This window comes from Scomber japonicus, chromosome 1 (genome assembly GCF_027409825.1).
Source record: "Scomber japonicus isolate fScoJap1 chromosome 1, fScoJap1.pri, whole genome shotgun sequence".
NCBI classification, from domain to species: domain Eukaryota; kingdom Metazoa; phylum Chordata; class Actinopteri; order Scombriformes; family Scombridae; genus Scomber; species Scomber japonicus.
The window spans coordinates 1,947,993-1,968,098 of NC_070578.1; the positions used below are offsets into that span (position 1 = coordinate 1,947,993).

The window sequence follows — 20,106 nt, forward strand, 5'->3', positions numbered from 1 at the left end:
AACTAAACTAAACTAAACTAAACTAAACTAAACTAAACAGTGAGGTCATCACATTTGAACCTGACACCATGGTGCAAAAATCAGTTAATTGATTTTTTATTTGATTTTGTCAGAGATCAATAAGACTGAATTAGTTATGTTAGGTTATACTCATTAATGAGTGGCATTTCCTCCTCCTTTTTTAATTTTTTTTAATAAACTATTGAAATGGTGCATGTCTTGGGATGTGGTTGTTTTGTGAATTTTCATGATATAATCTAGTGTTATACTGTGCAATATCAGTACTTCATGTATACTACTAATTTGAGTTCAACAGTGCAATATTCACTTTAAATCTGTGCAATAACAAAATCAACTCAGGTATATTATCACACAATGGCAATAATTACTTTTGAACATAATGTCACAATTGTTTTATTACATTTTTTACTACTATTGTATTTTATTGCTTTTGTTCTTTATTCTTTTCTTAATGATGCTCTTCTATTTTACTCTCCACTGTGTTGCTGTAATAATCCACATTTCTCCATCGACAAATAATGGAATATCTTCTCTTATCCTATATTTGACCAGATCTTGCTTAGCGCAGTGAAGATAGGAATCAAACACGTATTTTAGCTTGATTTTATTTCCATTTTAACACTATTAATCATATATAAATGATTTTGTCAAGTGTTGCTTTTCTATTCTGTCTTGATGCATTTTATGTTTTATGTAAACCACTCTGAATTGAATGTGCTATATAAATAAATGCCTGCCTTTAGACTGGATAGTGCACTGGCCGAGCCTCCCGTAGCAGTACTCATGCACGGTTCAGCAGATTTGAACTTGTAACATAATAACAGCACATAGTCCAGAGGTTGTCAGTGCCTGTTAACAGGGATTGGCTTGGATAAATCTCGAATAGGCTATGTTGTTCAAGATATTTGAGCAACAAAAAAAAAAAGCCCTCTCTCTCACCAGTCAGTCATGCTGTGATTGACAGCGCCTCGAGCAAAGTGGTGATGGCTTCCATATGCAACTGCCTGCACCTACGCAAAAGAAAGCCCCAGAGCAGCAGCTCCCAAACCTCAACCTGCACTTCAAACCTGTGAGTCGAGCAAATAAGAGTTTCTTCTTTTTAAGGTAGGGCTCTGAATTTGAGCTGACAATGACATTACAGTGCAAGTTCCCAAAAGGGCAGAGTGTGTGGTCCGTTTCCTGTTCCCATTTAAATGCCTTTTCAAAAGGTCATCAATATTCATAGGACCACAGCTAGTCAATGAGACAGAAACTCAATAGCACAGTTCACTTGTGTGCCACTGGAAATGCCACACACTGCAGCGTATTCACAGGCTGTTAAAAATAAGCATCAAAGTTTAGAAATATGTTGCATCAGCTCATCTGAACAATTCTGGACACATTACAGGAAGTGAAATTGATGACCCCAGAAACCCTGTTCAAATCTGCTGGCTCACCTCACGAGCACATGAGGTTTCATATATTTAACTGCAGTGTCTGCAATTCATGTTGTCTGTTTTATCCTGTTTTAAACACTCAACCTGCCTGCAGGAAGAGGAACCAGTCAGGCTAACAACATGCTGATCTGTCAAATTGTTTTCTATAGTTATAACATATTGCTTTGCTGATACATCCTGTACCACAATATTGGCCTTTAATAGATGTTCTCCATGAACACAACTACTGTATATGAGTCAGTGACAAATAAGTGTTGGCAGGATGAGCAATACAAAAATATGTTAAAACTAGTTTTAAAAGCAGCATCAGGTTTGTTGAAATGTACATTTAGTATTTTTGTTGGTTTTATATCATTTAAATGACATTTGCACCATTTTTTTAACCAAAAGTAAGACTGAATACTCTGACCAATGTCAAATTGTGTAACCACAAAAGAATGATAAATATTACATATTTTATCACCTACAGTGTATTTAAGTGGACTTATACTAATAATGACACACATTCATACACCGTTGGCACAGCGACATGTCTTGCCCAAGGACACATCAACAAGTGGACTGGAGGAGCCGGGAATCGAACCACCAATCTTCCAATTGGTGGAGGACTGCTCCACCTCCTGATATGTATGTATATGTATATATATATATATATATACTGTACATATCTATCTATCTATCTATCTATCTATCTACCAAACCAGATGGCTCAATCAGGTAGAGTTAGGTTCAACACATTTTTCCATGGGATGGATATATATGTATATATATATATATATATATATATATATACATATATATCCATCCCATGGAAAAATGGAAAAATGTGTTGAACCTAACTCTACCTGATTGAGCCATCTGGTTTGGTTGTGTTATGCTAAAAACATCCACTAGATGTCACTTTGTCTTTCAGTAGCCTTTCCAGTTCACCTCCAAACAGAAAGCGGGAAGGAGAAACTTTAGCTGTTAATTAATTTCAGAGATTAACAAATTCAATTCATTTCTTGAAAAAGTTCGTTTTTTATTTGACTTTTCCTACATGTGTTTGGTATTTGCAAATGTATTCAATACCTCACCATGAAGGGACTTATATCTTAATAACTATGGGGTTTGTTTAAAAACAACAACAATTGATTGTTTTTATTATTGGCTCAAGTAAGTAAAAAATGTAAAGAAAACACATTTCCATTGCTTTTTTCTTGGTGATGACATTAAAGGGGTATTCACATCCTGAAAAAGGTAAAAAATACCACTCAAACAAAGATGATGAGAATGAAAGATATGGCATCTTTTAACCTCTTAAAACTGACTTTATCTCACATGTGAGTGCTGCAGTGGTCTTTTCATTTTGAAGCTTCATACAAATCCACCCATTGGATGATGGACTAGGTTTATTAAACGTGTTGTATTGATTCACTTGTGTAGCTTTGGCAAGAGTCATTTATTTGAGTTTTTATTTGGACTTCTCCGATGACACATACTGTGGTTTTCATTGTCTGGAGGTGCATTTATCCCAAACACTGCTGTTATAATCAGTCAACACTCTGTCCTTATTGTAGCAAGTATCTGCCAAAAATGTTATTTGATGTATGATATCATGATGAGAATATGAGACAAAGTTGTGCGTGGTAGCAGAACTTTGACAAACACTTGTAGGATTAAAGCTACAGTGCTCTGCATTACCTGTCAGTGTGCTGCAGGAAAGCTCCATCTTTGGCCCACGCTATGCTGGGAGGGGGGGGGCCCAGCACAGGGCAGAGTATGGTCAGTGATCTGGTAGCGTTAGTGAGGAAGGCATTCTGTCCAATGCTGATGTTGATGTGCTTCTTTAAAGTGGTAGGAGAGGTCAGCGGCTGTCTGATGATCACTGGTCTACTGCCAGATGTCTTCAATGGGGAGAGCTCTGACCAGTTGGGCAGTCTGTCTGTGGGACAAATGTGATGCAAATTTAGAATAAGTAAGAAAACATTTACAGGTAATAGAGGAAAGAGTCGATATTCTGGTCTGCCAATATGATGTGAGAATATTTAAGACAATTGTTTTGGTTGATTAAGATAAAACAGATAATGGCCTGTATCTGTCATCCACTTGCTATTTGATGGAGAGGAGAGAGTTTGATTGATGATGTAGTTGTTGTATGTTCCATGATTGTAATGGATGGCATGGAGTGACATTTGGTTCTTAGCCCCTGTGGTTTATGCCGGGAACACACCGAAGAGTGGTGGAAAGCAGCCTGCGACGAGTTGCCATGAAATCTCTATGTAAACTCAGGGTGTACAGCGGCGGTGATGACGAAGTTCACTGAATCCAGTCCTCCTGAATATGTTCATGACCTCATCGTTTGAATGACCTGCCTGACAGACTCAAATGAGCAAAATTTGATTCATTTTCCTCAATCACTTCTGAAGATGCATTCCTATCAAAAGCCTAACAAATGAGATGACAGACACAGAGAAGGTGGTGGGAAGAGAGTTCATAAGAAGCTGAGGTCATAATTACCTTTAACATGTGCAGGCCTGGTCCAGAGCTTTTGAGCAAACACGTGGGTTAGCAGTGAGGAGATGAGCTCTGAGGCCTGCTCCTGCCTGATCTCTCTCCTGTCAGCCTGCAAGGTAATATTTATGAGCCTTTCCTCCAACTTCGGATGCAAGGAGACCTCTTGGTCACCAGGAGGCAGCAGATACACCCCTGATATGACCCCGAGTGGATGACCGTCCCGTACGTGATTGTTATGGCTGTAGCAAACAGCCCCCCTGAACTCTATGTCGTTATAGGTATTTGCCACAGTTGGTCTGCTGTGACTACCTATCAGCTGGAGGGTGAAGATGTCTGAGGCGGGTCCAGCGATGCATTCGTACACCCCGATGTCCTCTGGCCCCAGAGAGTGGATCTTCAGAGAGCGAAATTTGGTGACGTCCAGGCGTTTGGAGCTAGGCAAAGGACGTCCGTCTTTACGCCACATGATGTAAGCTTTGGGGAACACTTTGACAGGGCATTTGATGACCAGTGATGTGTTGGGTAGGAGGTAGGCGTGGCCACCAATGGTCAGGTGGAGGCGCTTCACCTTACGTGTCTGAATGTAGATTTTATGATCATTGGCGCTCATGAGTGCTGGGCACATTTTAACCCCAGGGATAAAGCCTCTGGGCTTTGTTGGGCGCCTCAGTGTCTTCACTGGAGTCTTCTGTGTGTCTTTGGTCCTCATCTCCTTCTTATGCTCTGTTGTTGGAAATACACAAATAGAGTTTTTTGTTATCTTTTTTTTTTTACAGAAAACCCCAGAAGCATATTGCATTCACGTTTTCTGAGTAATTTTTTCAGTTTTCCGTAGTAATCTTTTCTGAATTAACGAGATGCCTCAAAATCCTGCCAGAAGCTCCCATCAGCAAATAATGTTAACCCACCGCTGCTCCTAATCTACAGAAAAAAAGCATCAGAGCTGAACATCTAGTCATGTTGTAACATGAAACTAATCACATTATAACATGAAACGTGTCATATTATGAAGTGAAAGTCATAGTTGTTTACTCTGAAAAACAGAAAAATTATCTCAATTTTGAAAAACAGAGCTTTTTATTTTTTTCTTCAAGTGAATGCAATACGCTTCCATAGGAAACAGTTTTTTGAAGTTCGTTTTCTTTAAAGTGACAGAACAAAAATATAAAAATATAAGTAAATTTGAGAAACTTAAAAGTGTTTCATTTCATTTCAAGCCCATGCCAACCCAGTACCCACATAGTCTGTATTTAACCCATGTGGGACCCATTTGGACATGCTGGCCTGTCATAAACAATGCTGAACTATTCCTTAAAGAAATGAAGCCTAACAACTATTCAGTGGGTTGTTGTGTACTGATTAATGCTGTACTGCTAGTCACCACATTTAAACTGGGATCAGTACAGACACACAAATAAAGAAAAGAAAACACTTCAGTCTGTAACTTCACTGAGCTTTGATTGTGGAAAACATCAACTTACTTTGTACAGTATCTCATATGTATATGTGTATGTTTTGTTGTATAATGGGTGTGATATTTGACTCACCTCACATTTAAAAAGCAATACACAAATGTCACTCGGTCATGTTTTTATCAACTGAGGAGCATACCACTCACTTCACTGCTTACCAGTTAGCTTTAGAATGGATTTTCAGATTTGACTGATTATCTTTAAAGCATTTCATGGCTTAGTGCCCAGCTACACTGGCGAGTTATTATTCCCTGATAACCCAGAGCGCAGCCTCAGATCAGCAGGCAGGGCCCCTCTGGCTGTACCTGAGTCACAGCTCTAAATGAAACCTGTGACAGGCTTTTGCAGTCAGGGATCCTCAGCTCTGGATCTCTCTGCCTGAACATCTGAGACCTGCACAATCACTGACATCTTTCTCTAAACTTGATACCACACCTTTTTATTCTAACATGTCTGATTTATTTCATAACTACTGTTGATTTTTTGTTTTATTATTTATTATATTACATACTGTTCATATTCTGACCTGGTTTAAGTAATGTCATTCATTATTGTGCATTCGTGTTTTCTTTTGGTTTGACACTATTTGTTTATGGTGTAAAAATGTTATCTAAAGCGAGAACATTTATAATTATTTCTGTTAATTTATTAAAAAATGAAAGATGCAACATTAGAAAGGTAGGTTTTATGCTAACCTTTAACATGTAAACCCGCTGCAATAAAATGAATCATTTTGAAATATTTCTTATTTTTGTGTATTCTGTGATTAAAACATTTTAGGCTTAACGGTGTTAGTTAAAGTGTTTGAATTTTTTTTTTCAGTGTTATTATGACTGTAACAACATTAAATATTAAACAATTAAAAAACATTTACTCAGAGTACATCAGCTTAAAAATGATGTCCTGTGTATGATAATCAGATCACTGGAAAAGAGTGATAAAAACCCTGAGTTTACAATAAAGTAACAAAAAAAAAAGAGTAATAAATATGTTTTTAGTTCAGTAGAAACATTTTGTTGTTCCACTGTGGTTTTAAAACAGAGCTTCAAACAGACAGAGAGATTTTTCATTTGATGATTTGAGCTGTATTTTAATCATGCAACGTTTATTCTGTCCCCAGAGTGACAGCTGACAGTGTGGATGAATTTACACCCTGATTACATCACTGCAGTCAGAATAACATGAGACAACTGTGTGATGATAAATGGAAATAAAAACCAAAGCAACAGCCTTTATTCTCTCATTAGAAAAAGAATCCACACGCTGTTAATTAGCTCCCAAGATTATAAAATGTAACATTTCAGTCAGATGGACCTCATCAATCATTGACTTCCTTTGCTTTGGTAGCAGAAACTGTCTAGCATTACTTTAAAGTTTTGTTTTTTATGTATACTGAGAATAATTTGTTTCATCTAAATATAAAGCAAAAAATACCCACTCCAGACTGAAGTCATAATAATTCCCACATGTATCTTAAACATAGCCTACTTTTTATATTTGGAAATAGTTTCTAGTAGATGTACACTTTCTTATTCTCTTGTAAGATTATATTGTTTACATTTGACTTGACTGAATATAAATTTTTGAGGGTAAAACAGAACATTCCTGCAGGTAATTAGTATCACAGCTTAATGTTACGTACTTTATTCATGGTTCCAAAGATGTCGCTCATAACAATCCCTCCTCATAGCCTGAAAAAGGCAGCGTTACTGTCTGTGGAGGACAGCTGATGCTAGGCTCAGTGAGAGAGCTAGACTTAGTTTAACTTGATTTATGATATAGGCCTCTGAGAGACTAGTGGCTAAAGAGGAACTCAGTAAACAAAAAAAAAAGCCAGTATAAAGCCTGTGTCTCAGTATCAGTGAGTCAGCATCAGTTCGGGCTGAAAACTACAAGTGTGAAAACTAAAAAAAAACTGTACAGTCAAGTGAACTGAGTTGCAATATTTGTAATGTAGGTGACCAGATTGTGACAAGGAAGAAAATGCATTGAAAAAAAGATGACATTTCTGGTTCTGGTGCATTTGCATTGATCATTTTTTAAAACTATCCATGAGTCTGACAATGTTAATATACAGCAATGCTAAATGGGTCAGACCATACCATACCCATACCATGCAACTATGGGTCCCTGGTTGGATTCTGGCCAGGAGCTTTGTTGCATGTTACGTGTTTGTCCACTCTGTATCTATAATAGTGTTGGCAAGATGAGCAACTCAAAAATATGTTAAAACTAGTTTTAAAAGCAGCATCAGGTTTGTTAAAATGTACATTTAGTATTTGTGTTGGTTTTATATCATTTGAAATGACATTTGCACCATTTTCTACCAAAAGTAAGACTGAATGCTCCTGAAAATGTCAGATGGTGTAACCACAAAAGAATGACAAATATTACATATTTTATCACCTACAGTGTATTTAAGTGGACTTATACAAATAATGACTTCATTTGAAAAATGTAAATGTTTCCTGATCTCCATGATTCTCCAGATTAAATGTAATATTTAGAACAATTGTATTCCATTAGCTTTATTTAATATAAAAGTTATAATGTAAGATCATGCCAAACTACTTGATATGCTGTTTTATTGACTATTTACTGTTTTTAAGCAAGTTGAATGATTTTATGGTTATACCACTTAGGCATTTTTGCCATAATCCTCTAATATATTCTCTCAAAATGGATTAAAAGCAGAAATTTGATGCTGAGTCCACAAAAAAAAAGAATGTGTGTAAATTATTCATACGTTCATGTTCACATTTTAAGCCCTTTAAATTTGACTAACCCACATGGACACAAAAAAAAATGTAATTGATCCAAACACAGGAAAATTCTCCCATGAATAAAAATAATAAAAATATGCTTGAAATATGCGACATCAAACTTGCACTTGAACTAATCATAAGGTCTGAAAAGCTTTGGATAATTTAAGTTGACCTGACTTAAAACTGACAGCTTTACTACATTGTGTTGAGGATAAAATGAATTGATTTAAGTGAGACTGTGTAACTTTTGAATGAAGAAATACCCCATTCTCTGTCTTACAAACAGAAAGACCACCCTTGCTCAGTGCATTATACACTTAGAGGTTTGACTGCTACAGCCTTAATTGGACCAGTATGACCAGTAACTTAACTTTGCAGACTTCATGACTTTGCACTACTGCACTACTTCCAGATAGCATATGGAAGTGGGCCACTTTAGGTAATGATGCTGTACAGCTGGTCTTCTTCTGGCATGGACAAAGTGGATGTGAGCCTAAATGGCCCACATGTAAAATTGGAAATATGTCCCAAATGTCCCAAATGAAATGTGGGTCATTTCTGGTAAAGATGCGGTGCTCTCAGGTGTGTGTATTCTGGATGTGGGCCAGTTCTGGTTTATCTGTTTTTTCTTGGTTGACATATGGCATTGCTATTACTTTCTTGTGGCCCAGAACTGTAAAAAAAATTCCTAGTGTCGCAAGAATCGGGTGTCAGCCATAGCAATTTTGCTATCTGGGCTGTTCCACTATGTTTTAACATGATCTTATAATTGTTGCCTTTGGTCACAGTTGCCGCTGTTCAAAAGTTCATAGTTTCAATTTAATTTCAATTATTATCACATTTACAGTGAGGAGAGCATGGCAGGACTAAATTCCTCTAGAGGTCTTACCCAGAACCTTTGGGTACAAACAGGCAATCATTTATCTGACCTATGCCCAGGTGGTATATATTTTATGTCATGTATTTATTACAACATAGGCCGTACTATATTTAACAGTGAGAAGGAAAGCTAAGTGAATTCCACAGGGCATGAGCAGGGAAGCGAGCCAAGCAGCATGACACCTTTATTTGTGCACTGTTCCATATGTCAGCTAAAAGCATAACACAGAATAACTCCTGACAAATAGAAGCAGTTTGGGTCGGTGTGAGTAATGATGATTGTAAACCACATTGATTGATGGTCATACTTAGACTATGAGAAAATGCAAACAAGACCTTCCTCCCTTCCTCTATTGGCACTCAGGGGCTAAATAGGGGGGAATTGCCAAATAGATTTGACATAATTAACTCAAATAACATGTTGGGAGATAAAGTCTGAGGCGGAAAAGCTGCTCAGTTTACGGTTTCATGGTTACACAATGGGACACAAGTTCAAGGCGATTATCACTGGATGGAAGGCCCATATCTAAGTCTAACCAAGAGTATTCCCAGCCCTACTGACCACTAGCTTTGGGATCCATCAGTATGTCAGTGATGTGGACACACTGCAAACTTTTAGCTACTTTTTACTTGAAAAGGTTTATAGATATAAAGTCAGGTTAAGCAGGGAAAAACTGTGGAGAAGTATTGGACCAAGCAGAATTTACAACAGTAAAGCCAAGTGGATTTGGCAAGTGTAAACAGTATGCAACGGTAGAAGAGTGAGAGGGGTTCGCTGTGTCACATCTCATCTCACATTTATAGCCAGGAAGTAAACAGCATTTGTCAGTATTTGCTTTTTCTGTCCTGGATTTGAGGACGCAAAGGCAAAGGCAAGGCAAGACGAGAGGGAGAGAGGAATCCATCCAGCCCATGTTTACTGACTGGAATACCAGTGACACAACTATTCAAAGTTGCTGAGATGTCAAACTTGCTGTTACAGTCTATCTTATACTCACACACCATCTGTATAATGACAGACACTGTAATCTTTCTTTCTAACCATACCTGCCATGAAGTGGTGCCTCTGCAGCACAATTATACTGTAGGAGATTGGGGGACAAAATCCACAGTCATTGCAAAAATCCATTCTAATATGGATTATAGCTAATATGATGATTGAACAAATAAAACAGGCACCGTCTGCTGGCAGTCAGATAGATTTGTTGTTGGTGTTTTATCACAGTGAGAAACATACATGCCAGGATGTATGCCTCTGTAAGAGACTGATGGAAACCTCATATTAGTTTCAGAACAACTTTAGACCTATGGGATGAAGACTGTGGACTTTTTTTCCAAATCAGTCAATACTCACAGGTACAGTCAAACAGTATTTGGTCACTGTAATCATTCCTCCTGTCCATGCTGGCTGTGAGAGATGAGGAACACAATTGGAAGTTGACTTTTCTAAGCATAAAAGTGTGTTTAATGGGAACCTTCCAAAGTTTCAGTGTTTTCAGCACAAAATCTACTCTTTGTATCTCTTGACAGTTTTCTGTGCAATGAACAGGTACAATGAAAGGACACACACAGAGGGGATTTTGATACTGATTTGTGTAACTCAGGTTTTGTTCCCTGTTGCTTACATTGAAATCTCTTTAAAAATAAATATTTTCATGAACAGTATGGAGAGGAGAAACAATCTCAGTGACCAAAATGTACTTCAATGTACATATGGGTGGCTCAGGTTTGTACTCTAAGTGGAGTCATGCTATGATTGTTTTGCTTCTTGCCTAATATACAGCCATTAACTCTCAAGTATAACATGTAAGTAGACAGATTTGACAAATTACAAGCAATTCCTTCAAGGAATAAAAAGCCTAACCCACCGCAGCTTCTTGACAAACAGAGAAAAACAGTCCTAAGCTCCACTCAGAAGGGATTTACCTCTCGAGAGAAGGCTGGGTGATTTGAATTCTTTGTAACAATGGAGAAGGCACAACGTTTTTGCTAACATATCGTCCTATTTTGGAACTCAGACAGTGATACTAAGCCATTATGAGAGCAAGAGGTTTCAAGCTCAAGTGGCCTGATCTAATTTAGCTATAGGTAATTCTTCTGTCTTGGTTTGTCTGCCACAATACAGTATAACTGACTGAGGTGCTATTAATAAATATATATCCATAAACATGATATTAGTAATAATACACTACATTAAAATGACTATTTTCTGACTGCCAGTTGATGCAGCTGATGAACATACAGACATGTGATGAAATGATCAGATCCAGATGTTTGGACATGAAGACTCACTGAATGGCTTAATGATTATGAAAATGATGTGAGTCACTTGTTCTTCTCAGTCAATGACCCCACTGAACACATGTGGGAGATTTTGGAGCCAGAGATCTCTCTCCACCATCATCATCATCAACTACAACCTGGAGCTGAAAATCCTCGCTAACTGTGGAGATGACAGTGGACTTCAGGAAGAGCGCCCTAACTTCATCATAGTCAACAGCACTGTGCAGACTGTGGACACCTTCAGGTTACTACAGTCTACAATCTACAGTCTCCCAGGATGTGACATGAGAATCCTACATCAACACAATCATCAAAACAGGCCAGCAGAGGATGTAGTTCCTATGCCAGCTCAGGATGTAGGAGCTGTCTCAGGAGCAGCTGATCTCATTTTACACCTGAAGTCTGTTCCCTCAACATTCATCCCTGACTGGTTTGGATGGGCCACCAAAACAGACAGGAACAGACCAGGAAACGGACCAGTCTGGTTTGCAGAAAAGATTATTGGTGCTGATCTGACCTGACAACACATCCAGAGTTAAGAAGCGTGCAGGGAAAATGAGTCACACACCTTCTCACCTCTGGTAGGCGCTACAGAACACACTACACTTTCTTTCCTCTTGCTGTCACACTTGGGAACAGTCAACTCAGTCACTGTGCAAAAAACCTGTACCAACAAATTATATACATGTATACATATCATCCATTACTGTCAAATATATATTTGAGTAGGTTATAGTGTACATAACCTTTATATAAAGTAGCGCATCACTTATTTAGCCATACAATATTTATTTCAGCACTCCTTACACAACTTTGCCTTACTTGTATCCTGTTTAAAAGTATATGTATATTGTATGTTGTCCCTTTGTTGTGTCTAGGACCAGAGTGATACTCGACTTTTGGTGCAGATGCCGATATTTGGGAATAAAAGAGTTGAGGGATCTGCAGAGTGTGTGATGATTCTGTGTTTAGTCATCACTGCATTAAACACAGTCAGGGAGAAGCTATGAGACACTGCAGCTTTAATGCTGGATTTGAATGTTAAAAGCTTGCAGTGTAATAAAATAAAATAAAATAAATATGTCATGTATGGCCCGACTGATACTGGGTTTTTGGGGCCGATACCGATACCAAAATTAGGGAGTAAAAAAACTCAGACATTCCAATAAATTGATATATTGCCCGATAATCTTATACACAGAATATGCATATGTGGTTATCAAATCCCTGTGATAAAGATATGTAATGGAGGCACACTGCACTGAAACTGTAAACTTCACTGGGAATTCATTCATTATAAATTCCTACAACTAAAGAAAGATAATAACAACAAAAAACACATATACATATTAACTTGAATTAAGAAAAAGGATTCTATATACATAAAGCCCTGCCTGTATAACTTAAAAAAAATATTGGTGCATATGGGACAACATCTAATAATTGTTTCTATATGTACGTCAATCATTTGATGTTATTATATTTGAACATATGTAGTTTATGAGAATGTGTATATTGAGTTTGTTGTATAGGATTCTTTCAATTTTTTTACATGTTTAAATTAACTGTAGAACAAACTAAACTATGTGTCTATTGTACATAATAGTGATATCTTTAGGTTGAATAGTTTCATCTGTTGTGCATATTTATGATGATTACATTCAAATTGAAATACCTTGTATGGGTAAAAATACTTGGAAAATAAATCTGACAAAACACCAAATGAGTGAATATCTTTTGGAGGAATGTTGTCTCTGAATCTCTGACAAGAAGCAGCAAATCTGTTTTGGAGGCTTGTGGTGGGAAAACACCTTGCTATGACACTTAATATTAGTTTTTAATTTGATTTATCACCCATCTGTGTGACCTTTTGACTATATGCTTTATAACCACCAGCCCTCCCTGAATTAGAAACCATAAAACTAAAGTCCAGTCTTCATATCACATAAAAGTTTCAATTCAATCCAAAGGTTGGGCCAACACACTAATATGTACCCTCTGTAATGATTCACAATATGCTGACCAATGCCAAGTACAACACTGTGTGGCCTATCTAAAAAAAGACTCCACTTAACACATCTGTACATTCACAGCCCAAAATACAGTGGTGGAATCTGTACCTCTCCCAGTGACTCAGCCTTGACCTTAATTAACCAATGGTTTTGGTGGAGAGAGAGCAGCAGCTGGAGAGAACATTTGACCAAACACACTTAGACTCTCAGGAGTTGCTGTGACATTTGCAAGGCATTCAATCAAATGTGTTTTACAGTCTGCGTCCCAGCTGAGGTGAGTTACAGGGAATCAGATTAAACGGTGGCTCTCTGAATGTGGGAACAATGCTGTGTACTGAGTCAACAATCAATAAACAGCTGCTGAGCTCCATGCATGATATTCACATGTCTCTGCCACATGTTGGGACTATATACAACTCTTGGCTGCCTGCCTGTACTATATAGCACAGTATGTTGGCATGAAGACTGAAGATAAGCTTGACTGGAGTTTCAAAGTAAACTTTTTTCTTTCATATGTTCTTGTTCAAAGACAGAAGGGGCTGTGTTGATGGTTTGATAGAGTGAGACCCCGCTGAGGCCTGGGGAGTGTATACATTGCTCACAGCTCCATGGGTAATTACTTTCCAGGCATACACATGCTAACGTTGTGTTCATGAGAATGTTTTAATTAGGCTGTAATCTGGCCAGTCACGAATACAGTAAGACTGGTAAGACAGAGTAAAAATGAGACTGACATTGACGCATAAAAGCCAACCTCATTGATTTAGTATTGTACTCTAGTAACATTGTCAGACACCCTCTCGCTCTTTTGATGGACAGTTTAAAAAGAATAGATGCAGCAGAACCAGAGATAATGTCTTCTTCTTTGTCAAAACCTTCAGCCTACACATAACCCACAGTCAGTGTTGGGCAGTTGACACATTATGTGTTACAGTAATATGTGATTACTACAAACTAATCTCAGTAACACTCACTTTTCACTCAAAATTGTCGTTACCTTTCAAACTACTGTTCTTTTTTGTTTGCTTATTGGCACATCAGAGGAGCTGCTAGTGTATTTGCACTGCTGCAAGTGTAGTTGTATGTCAACACAAAGCAGCAGTCCTGACACAATGTTGTTTTTAGTTCTGTATTAATGTTCTACTGTATAAGGGTCAATGAGGTTTTAGTGTCCATGTGGTTTAGTCATATCTAAAGGGGTTAAAATGTGAAAATAAACGCATGAACAACTTGCACACATTCTTTTTTGTGGACCCAGCATCAAATTTCTGTTTTTAATCCATTTTGAGAGAATATATTAGAGGATTATGGCAAAAATGTCTAAGTGGTGTAACCATAAAATCATTCAACTTACTTAAAAACAGTAAATAGTCAATAAAACACCATATCAAGTAGTTTGGCATGATCTTACATTATAACTTTTATATTAAATAAAGCTAATGGAATACAATTGTTCTAAATATTACATTTAATCTGGAGAATCATGGAGATCAGGAAACATTTACATTTTTTTTAAATAAAGTATTTATTTGTGTAAATACACTTAAATACACTGTAGGTGTAAATATATATCCATTTTAACATATTTTTAAATAGCTCATCTTGCCAAACCTTATTTGTCACTGACCCACAAATGTGAACATACAGTACATAAATGTCTTAAAATGTGTGTGTGTGTGTGTGTGTGTGTATGTGTGTGTGTGTTCTTACTGGGACAGGCAATCATGCGGCAGGTTCGAACGAGTGGTGGTGGGGGTAACCCTGAACACAGCTCCCTGGCCAAGGTCACCTGTTGGCCCATGGCTGTGAGCTGGCGACACAATATGTCCCTGCGCTGGATGCCCAAACCACAGGACACCGAGCACTGTGGAGTAAACACAAAAGAACAGGAATGTTTCTTCATTCAACATCATTATCGTCAACATCAAATTTGAACAATTCTGCAAAACCCTGGATTTGGTTGTTTAGTGTCACTGATTTTAACATATAATTGGTATGGTTAAGTATGGTTAAGGGTTTTTTGTACAGTCAAAAAGACAAGATGTGCATGGAACAATGGCATTTGTAAATTGTGCAAGATTCATGTAAAGTCCTGGACATATGGTTGTAATGGCTGTTCAGTAAATAAAACATAAGGACACTGCACAATGAAAGCTAAATTCACAGTTCAGATGTATTTAAAAGTTTATCTGAAGTGAACATGAGGCTTTAATCAAATGGATATCTTCCAAAGTCCCTCTTTTTGTTGCTTACCTCAGCTCAACAACACAAAGAGGGGATTTTGTATTGAAAGTGTGTACCAAATAAAACAAACGTATAAAACAAAGAAAGTGTGTAACTCTGGAAGATATCCACTTGATTTGTCTCAACTGGCACAAAACAAGGACTGTGAACTATGTCCCCCATCACTTACATTGTAAACACATTAGGAAGGATCTTTTAAAAGTCATTATAAGCAGGAAGAATGATTACAGCCAGGAAAACCTCTTTCAGTACAGTATGTGCACCTGGATATTGTTTTCAGACAGACTTGAAAAATTGTGAACCCATTCTAGTTCATTTTTGAATGTTTTAAAATAACTTTGTACATGTAGCCGTTTTAAAGATTAACTACACACCCAAATTCTGCCAGTTCCCTCCCAGCATATTTAAAAAATGCAGCAGAGGCAAACAACTGTCGGGGTGGTGGCCTCCTGACTGCAGAGTGTGTAATGTGGGAGGTAAGGGGACACTGGCTGACCACCGTTCAGTGTAGCATTAACAGTGATGTAGAGTTAACCGGCCATGATGCTGCTGTCAGAAACACAAAGAGCTCTGACAGTCACTAGGGGGACATTAATGGCCCTTTGTTAAAGTTTTTGTGTGACACCTGTGTTGTAGCTGAGCTAGCTGAGGCTCTCCAATGAGTGTGTGTGTGTGGGGAGTGTCAGTGCTTAGCCATTATGTGTTAGCATCATTTTTTTTTATATACGAGTCAATGACTTTTTTTTTTTCATCCATGTGATTTAGTCAAATTTAAAAGGGTCAAATTTGAAATTTGAAAATAAATGCATGAATGTTTTTAATCCATTTCCTGAGAATATATTAGAGCATTATGGCAAAAAATGTCTAAGTGATGTAACCATAAATACTTTGTACCAAATCATTCAACTTGCTTGACAATGGAATACAATTGTTCTAAACAATACATTTAATGTGGGGAATCATGTCAATCAGGAAGCATTTACATTTTTTTTTTTTAAATTAAGTAATTTAATATGTATCATTCTTTTGTGGTTACACCATTTGACATGTTCAGGAGCATTCGGTCTTACTTTTGGTAAGAAATGGTGCAAATGTCATTTCAAATTATATAAAACCAACAAAAATACTAAATGTACATTTTAACAAACCTGATGATCCATTAATTTCATGACATCGATAAGTCTCTACCAGTCTAATGTCCTGTTGCTACATACACTATCAGTATGTTAGATAGTAAAGGAACGGTTAAGTATACTATTACCACACCAGCAGGTTGCTCACACTGAAGCAGACCTGTTGAAAGAAGTCAACTCAAGCAAGCTCCCTCCTCACATCTCTGAAAACATTACAGCACATTTCCAAACAGGAACTTTGGATAAACAGAGTACATATTTAGTCTGTTGTCTAAAAAACATTTAGACTGTACAGCCGGCTGTTATTAAAGCCATGTGTGAACATGAACTGGCCTCTTCTGTCATGCTGGTGATGTTTAACCTGAGATGGCCTGCTTCAGGAGAAAATATGTTTCATTCAAGACTGCTTACATGAAAAATATGAAATAAAGAATAATAGATTGTTTTCATTTAGACATATGGAGTGGACCATATTATATTTGATTGGATTTACTTCACTTCTGAGAGCAGATCTGCTAATTACTGCAATTCCAACTGACACTGATTACGTCATTTTTCTTCAAAAAGTCAATGTTACGAATGCCATTCAATATTATGGAATATTGTAATGTTAAAAACAACTGGTCCATTATCTCTGGGGCTTACCTTGCTCCACTCTCCTCCTGCCAGGTAGGGCAGACAGTCAGTGGTACTGCAGCCTCTGTTGGTGGCAGGCTTGCCCCCCCAGCAGGACCTGTCTCCTAGTCTCCTATAGGCCCCTGTGGACAGGAGCTGCTTACAGTACACCTTACGCACCTGAAGGCCCCCACCACATGACTGGGAGCACTGGAAAATAAGAGAGAGGCAGGAAGGATTCAGTCAGTTTTTATTACACAGGGCGGGCACACACGCACACACACACACACGCGCGCGCGCACACACACACACACACACACACACACACACACACACACACACACACACACACACACACACACACACACACACACACACACACACACACACACACACACACACAGAATCCCCACCTGCTGCCAAGGTTCAGTCTCCCAGGATGGAGGACAGTCCACCTGGTTGCAGGGTTGCAGAATGGGGGGTTTGAATTCTCTGCACTCGTCCTCTGAAACGGTCAGAATATCCTGCTGGTCGACGGACAGCAAACGCATGCAGAACACACTCCTGGTCTGTATGCCTACGCCGCAGGATGCAGAACAGCTGGTCCACGCTGTCACTTCCCATCTGCAAACACAGATAATGGAGCAGGTCAAACACAGAACACAGCTAAACATGGGGAAACAGTATGATTTCCATGTGGTACTGTTAAATATAAAGTAGAATTCATTGTGATACCATATTATTGTAAACAGAAAGACAATGGGGGAAGTATTTCCTCAAATTTTCTGATGAGTCCCGAAGCTTCATGATTTGTATTCTTCTGTCCAATTAGCTGTCTGTAACTGATTACTGTGGACTGTTTTCATGTTCCACAACATGGTTTGGTTAAACCTGGCCTGGTGTTGCTTTGACTGTATCTGTATTGTTTTTTTTAGTTTTTCACCTCAAACAAACACAATTGAGGTGAGAACAAGTGGTGGAAAATGAATGAGGTAACTTGAATTTGAACTCAAAGTGCCATTGGGTGTCTAGACATGGAAAGAATCAACCTGTCCTCCCAAGAAAAATGGACATTCAGTTGCCAAAAAATGACCTATAGTTACAATTGAGTGATGGACGCCTTCTAGCAGCTGTAGTAATTATGAGCTGGAGAAGTGATGCAGTTCAGATGATGTTATGTAAGGTGACAGATGTCCTCATTGGGAGGAGGCGGGTTGGGTGGATAGATACAGTAGATAGTTAGATGACAAAAAGTAGACTGAGCAGCAGGAGAAACCTGTTTACAGTTTGTTAAAAACCATAACCGCCATTGTCGTGCTATTTACTGTTGCCATGACAACAAAGGCTGAATAACTTCAACCCACACCATTTTTCTCATTTTAACCCTTTCACTAACTCTAACCAAGTAGTTATTGTTCCTGAATGTAACCAGACCTTCACCACAGTGCTGCCACACCATGAAATCCCCTATCATTATTTCTCACAGTGATTTGTAACAGTTTAGCAATTAGAAAACACTCCTATAGGTCGTTCCAGAGTGCACGAACAATCAACATATAATATGGTCTTTTAATTATGAGACTGTGTTGGACCAAATGTCTGTCATACATCATGTCTACATTACTTCATACAATGTGTAGCCATACATCAATAGAATCCAAAGGGTGTGTTGCTTTATTAGACTATTAGTCACATTAACATGCCAAACTGTGTCTGTCACAGTTTGTTGCATTAAAACACAAAAAGTACATTTCTTTTCAATTCTATGTGAAAATCATGAACTCTGTCTGTTACATACAGTACTCACTCACTGTAACTATTTAAAGACCGTGTAAAGTGAATTCAGACTTTTTCTTCTAAACACATTAAATAGGTCAGGATTTAATGGGAGGGTCTGAAAATCATTAGCATAAACCCGCCCCTGCTGCTGTAGAGGTATAAATACATTCAGCACACACTACTACTACTACAGTCTACAGTTAGCCAGTTAGCCGAGCTAGCCGCCGAGCTAGCCGCTGAGTTAGCAGCAGAAAGCTCTCAAACGTAGCGTCCATGTTTCTGGTAGAGGTGGTGACTTTGATTGACAGGTGACACTTGGTAGGGGGCGGGGTTTAAGTGGACTCGGCGGGCACTCCCACAGCGTTTGGTAGCAGAAAAAGACTGATTTTTACACAACTTTGAAGCCTAATTTCATATATTTTTTTAATCATTCAAATTTGGCAGGGTGGTTAACAACACCCTCAGAACTCAGAACACATATTTATTCTTACTTTACACAGACTTTAACAGATTGAAAATGCTAACTTATTTACATATTATGAATTTTGTTTGTACAGCTTAGTTGTGTAATTATGTTGTATACATTTTTTGTTTTTATAAAAAACTGCATGTGTACATATTTAAATGTGATACAAGGAGTAGGTCTCTGTCAGGCAGTAGTAGTAACAGTAGTACTATTAACCTGAGAAGGAGCTGTAATTGGTCTATATATTGCAGTGTGCAGGTACTGCTTTGTATTGTCATGTCATTGTTTTCATCAGTCAGCATTTACTGATGTTGTGTAGACGTGCACATGACTGCTCTCACCTATATTAAGTTACTCCACTCATGGTTCTAATGGTTTTGTATGTAAATTGCTTTTAATGAAACACTCCAAGTCTTTCATGTGACTCCATGATGGTCAGTTGTGTGCAATGAGCTTGAACAAATCAGGTTCAGCTGAGCTCTCTTTGGGTTACCTGCTTCACTGA

The 20,106-nt window shown here is 38.0% G+C and overlaps 1 protein-coding gene across 1 annotated transcript in view; it reads right to left on the reverse strand.

The window, feature by feature from the left end:
* Positions 1-20,106, reverse strand: part of adamtsl3 (ADAMTS-like 3) — a gene marked incomplete at its 5' end in the record, with an annotated part of 289,382 nt that overhangs the window by 30,534 nt on the left and 238,742 nt on the right. Inside the window, 5 exons of the mRNA XM_053321975.1 lie at positions 3,141-3,381; positions 3,957-4,598; positions 15,075-15,228; positions 17,387-17,566; positions 17,770-17,980. Of these exons, the coding sequence (XP_053177950.1) occupies positions 3,141-3,381; positions 3,957-4,598; positions 15,075-15,228; positions 17,387-17,566; positions 17,770-17,980 (1,428 nt within the window). The remainder of the gene's footprint in view (positions 1-3,140; positions 3,382-3,956; positions 4,599-15,074; positions 15,229-17,386; positions 17,567-17,769; positions 17,981-20,106) is intronic.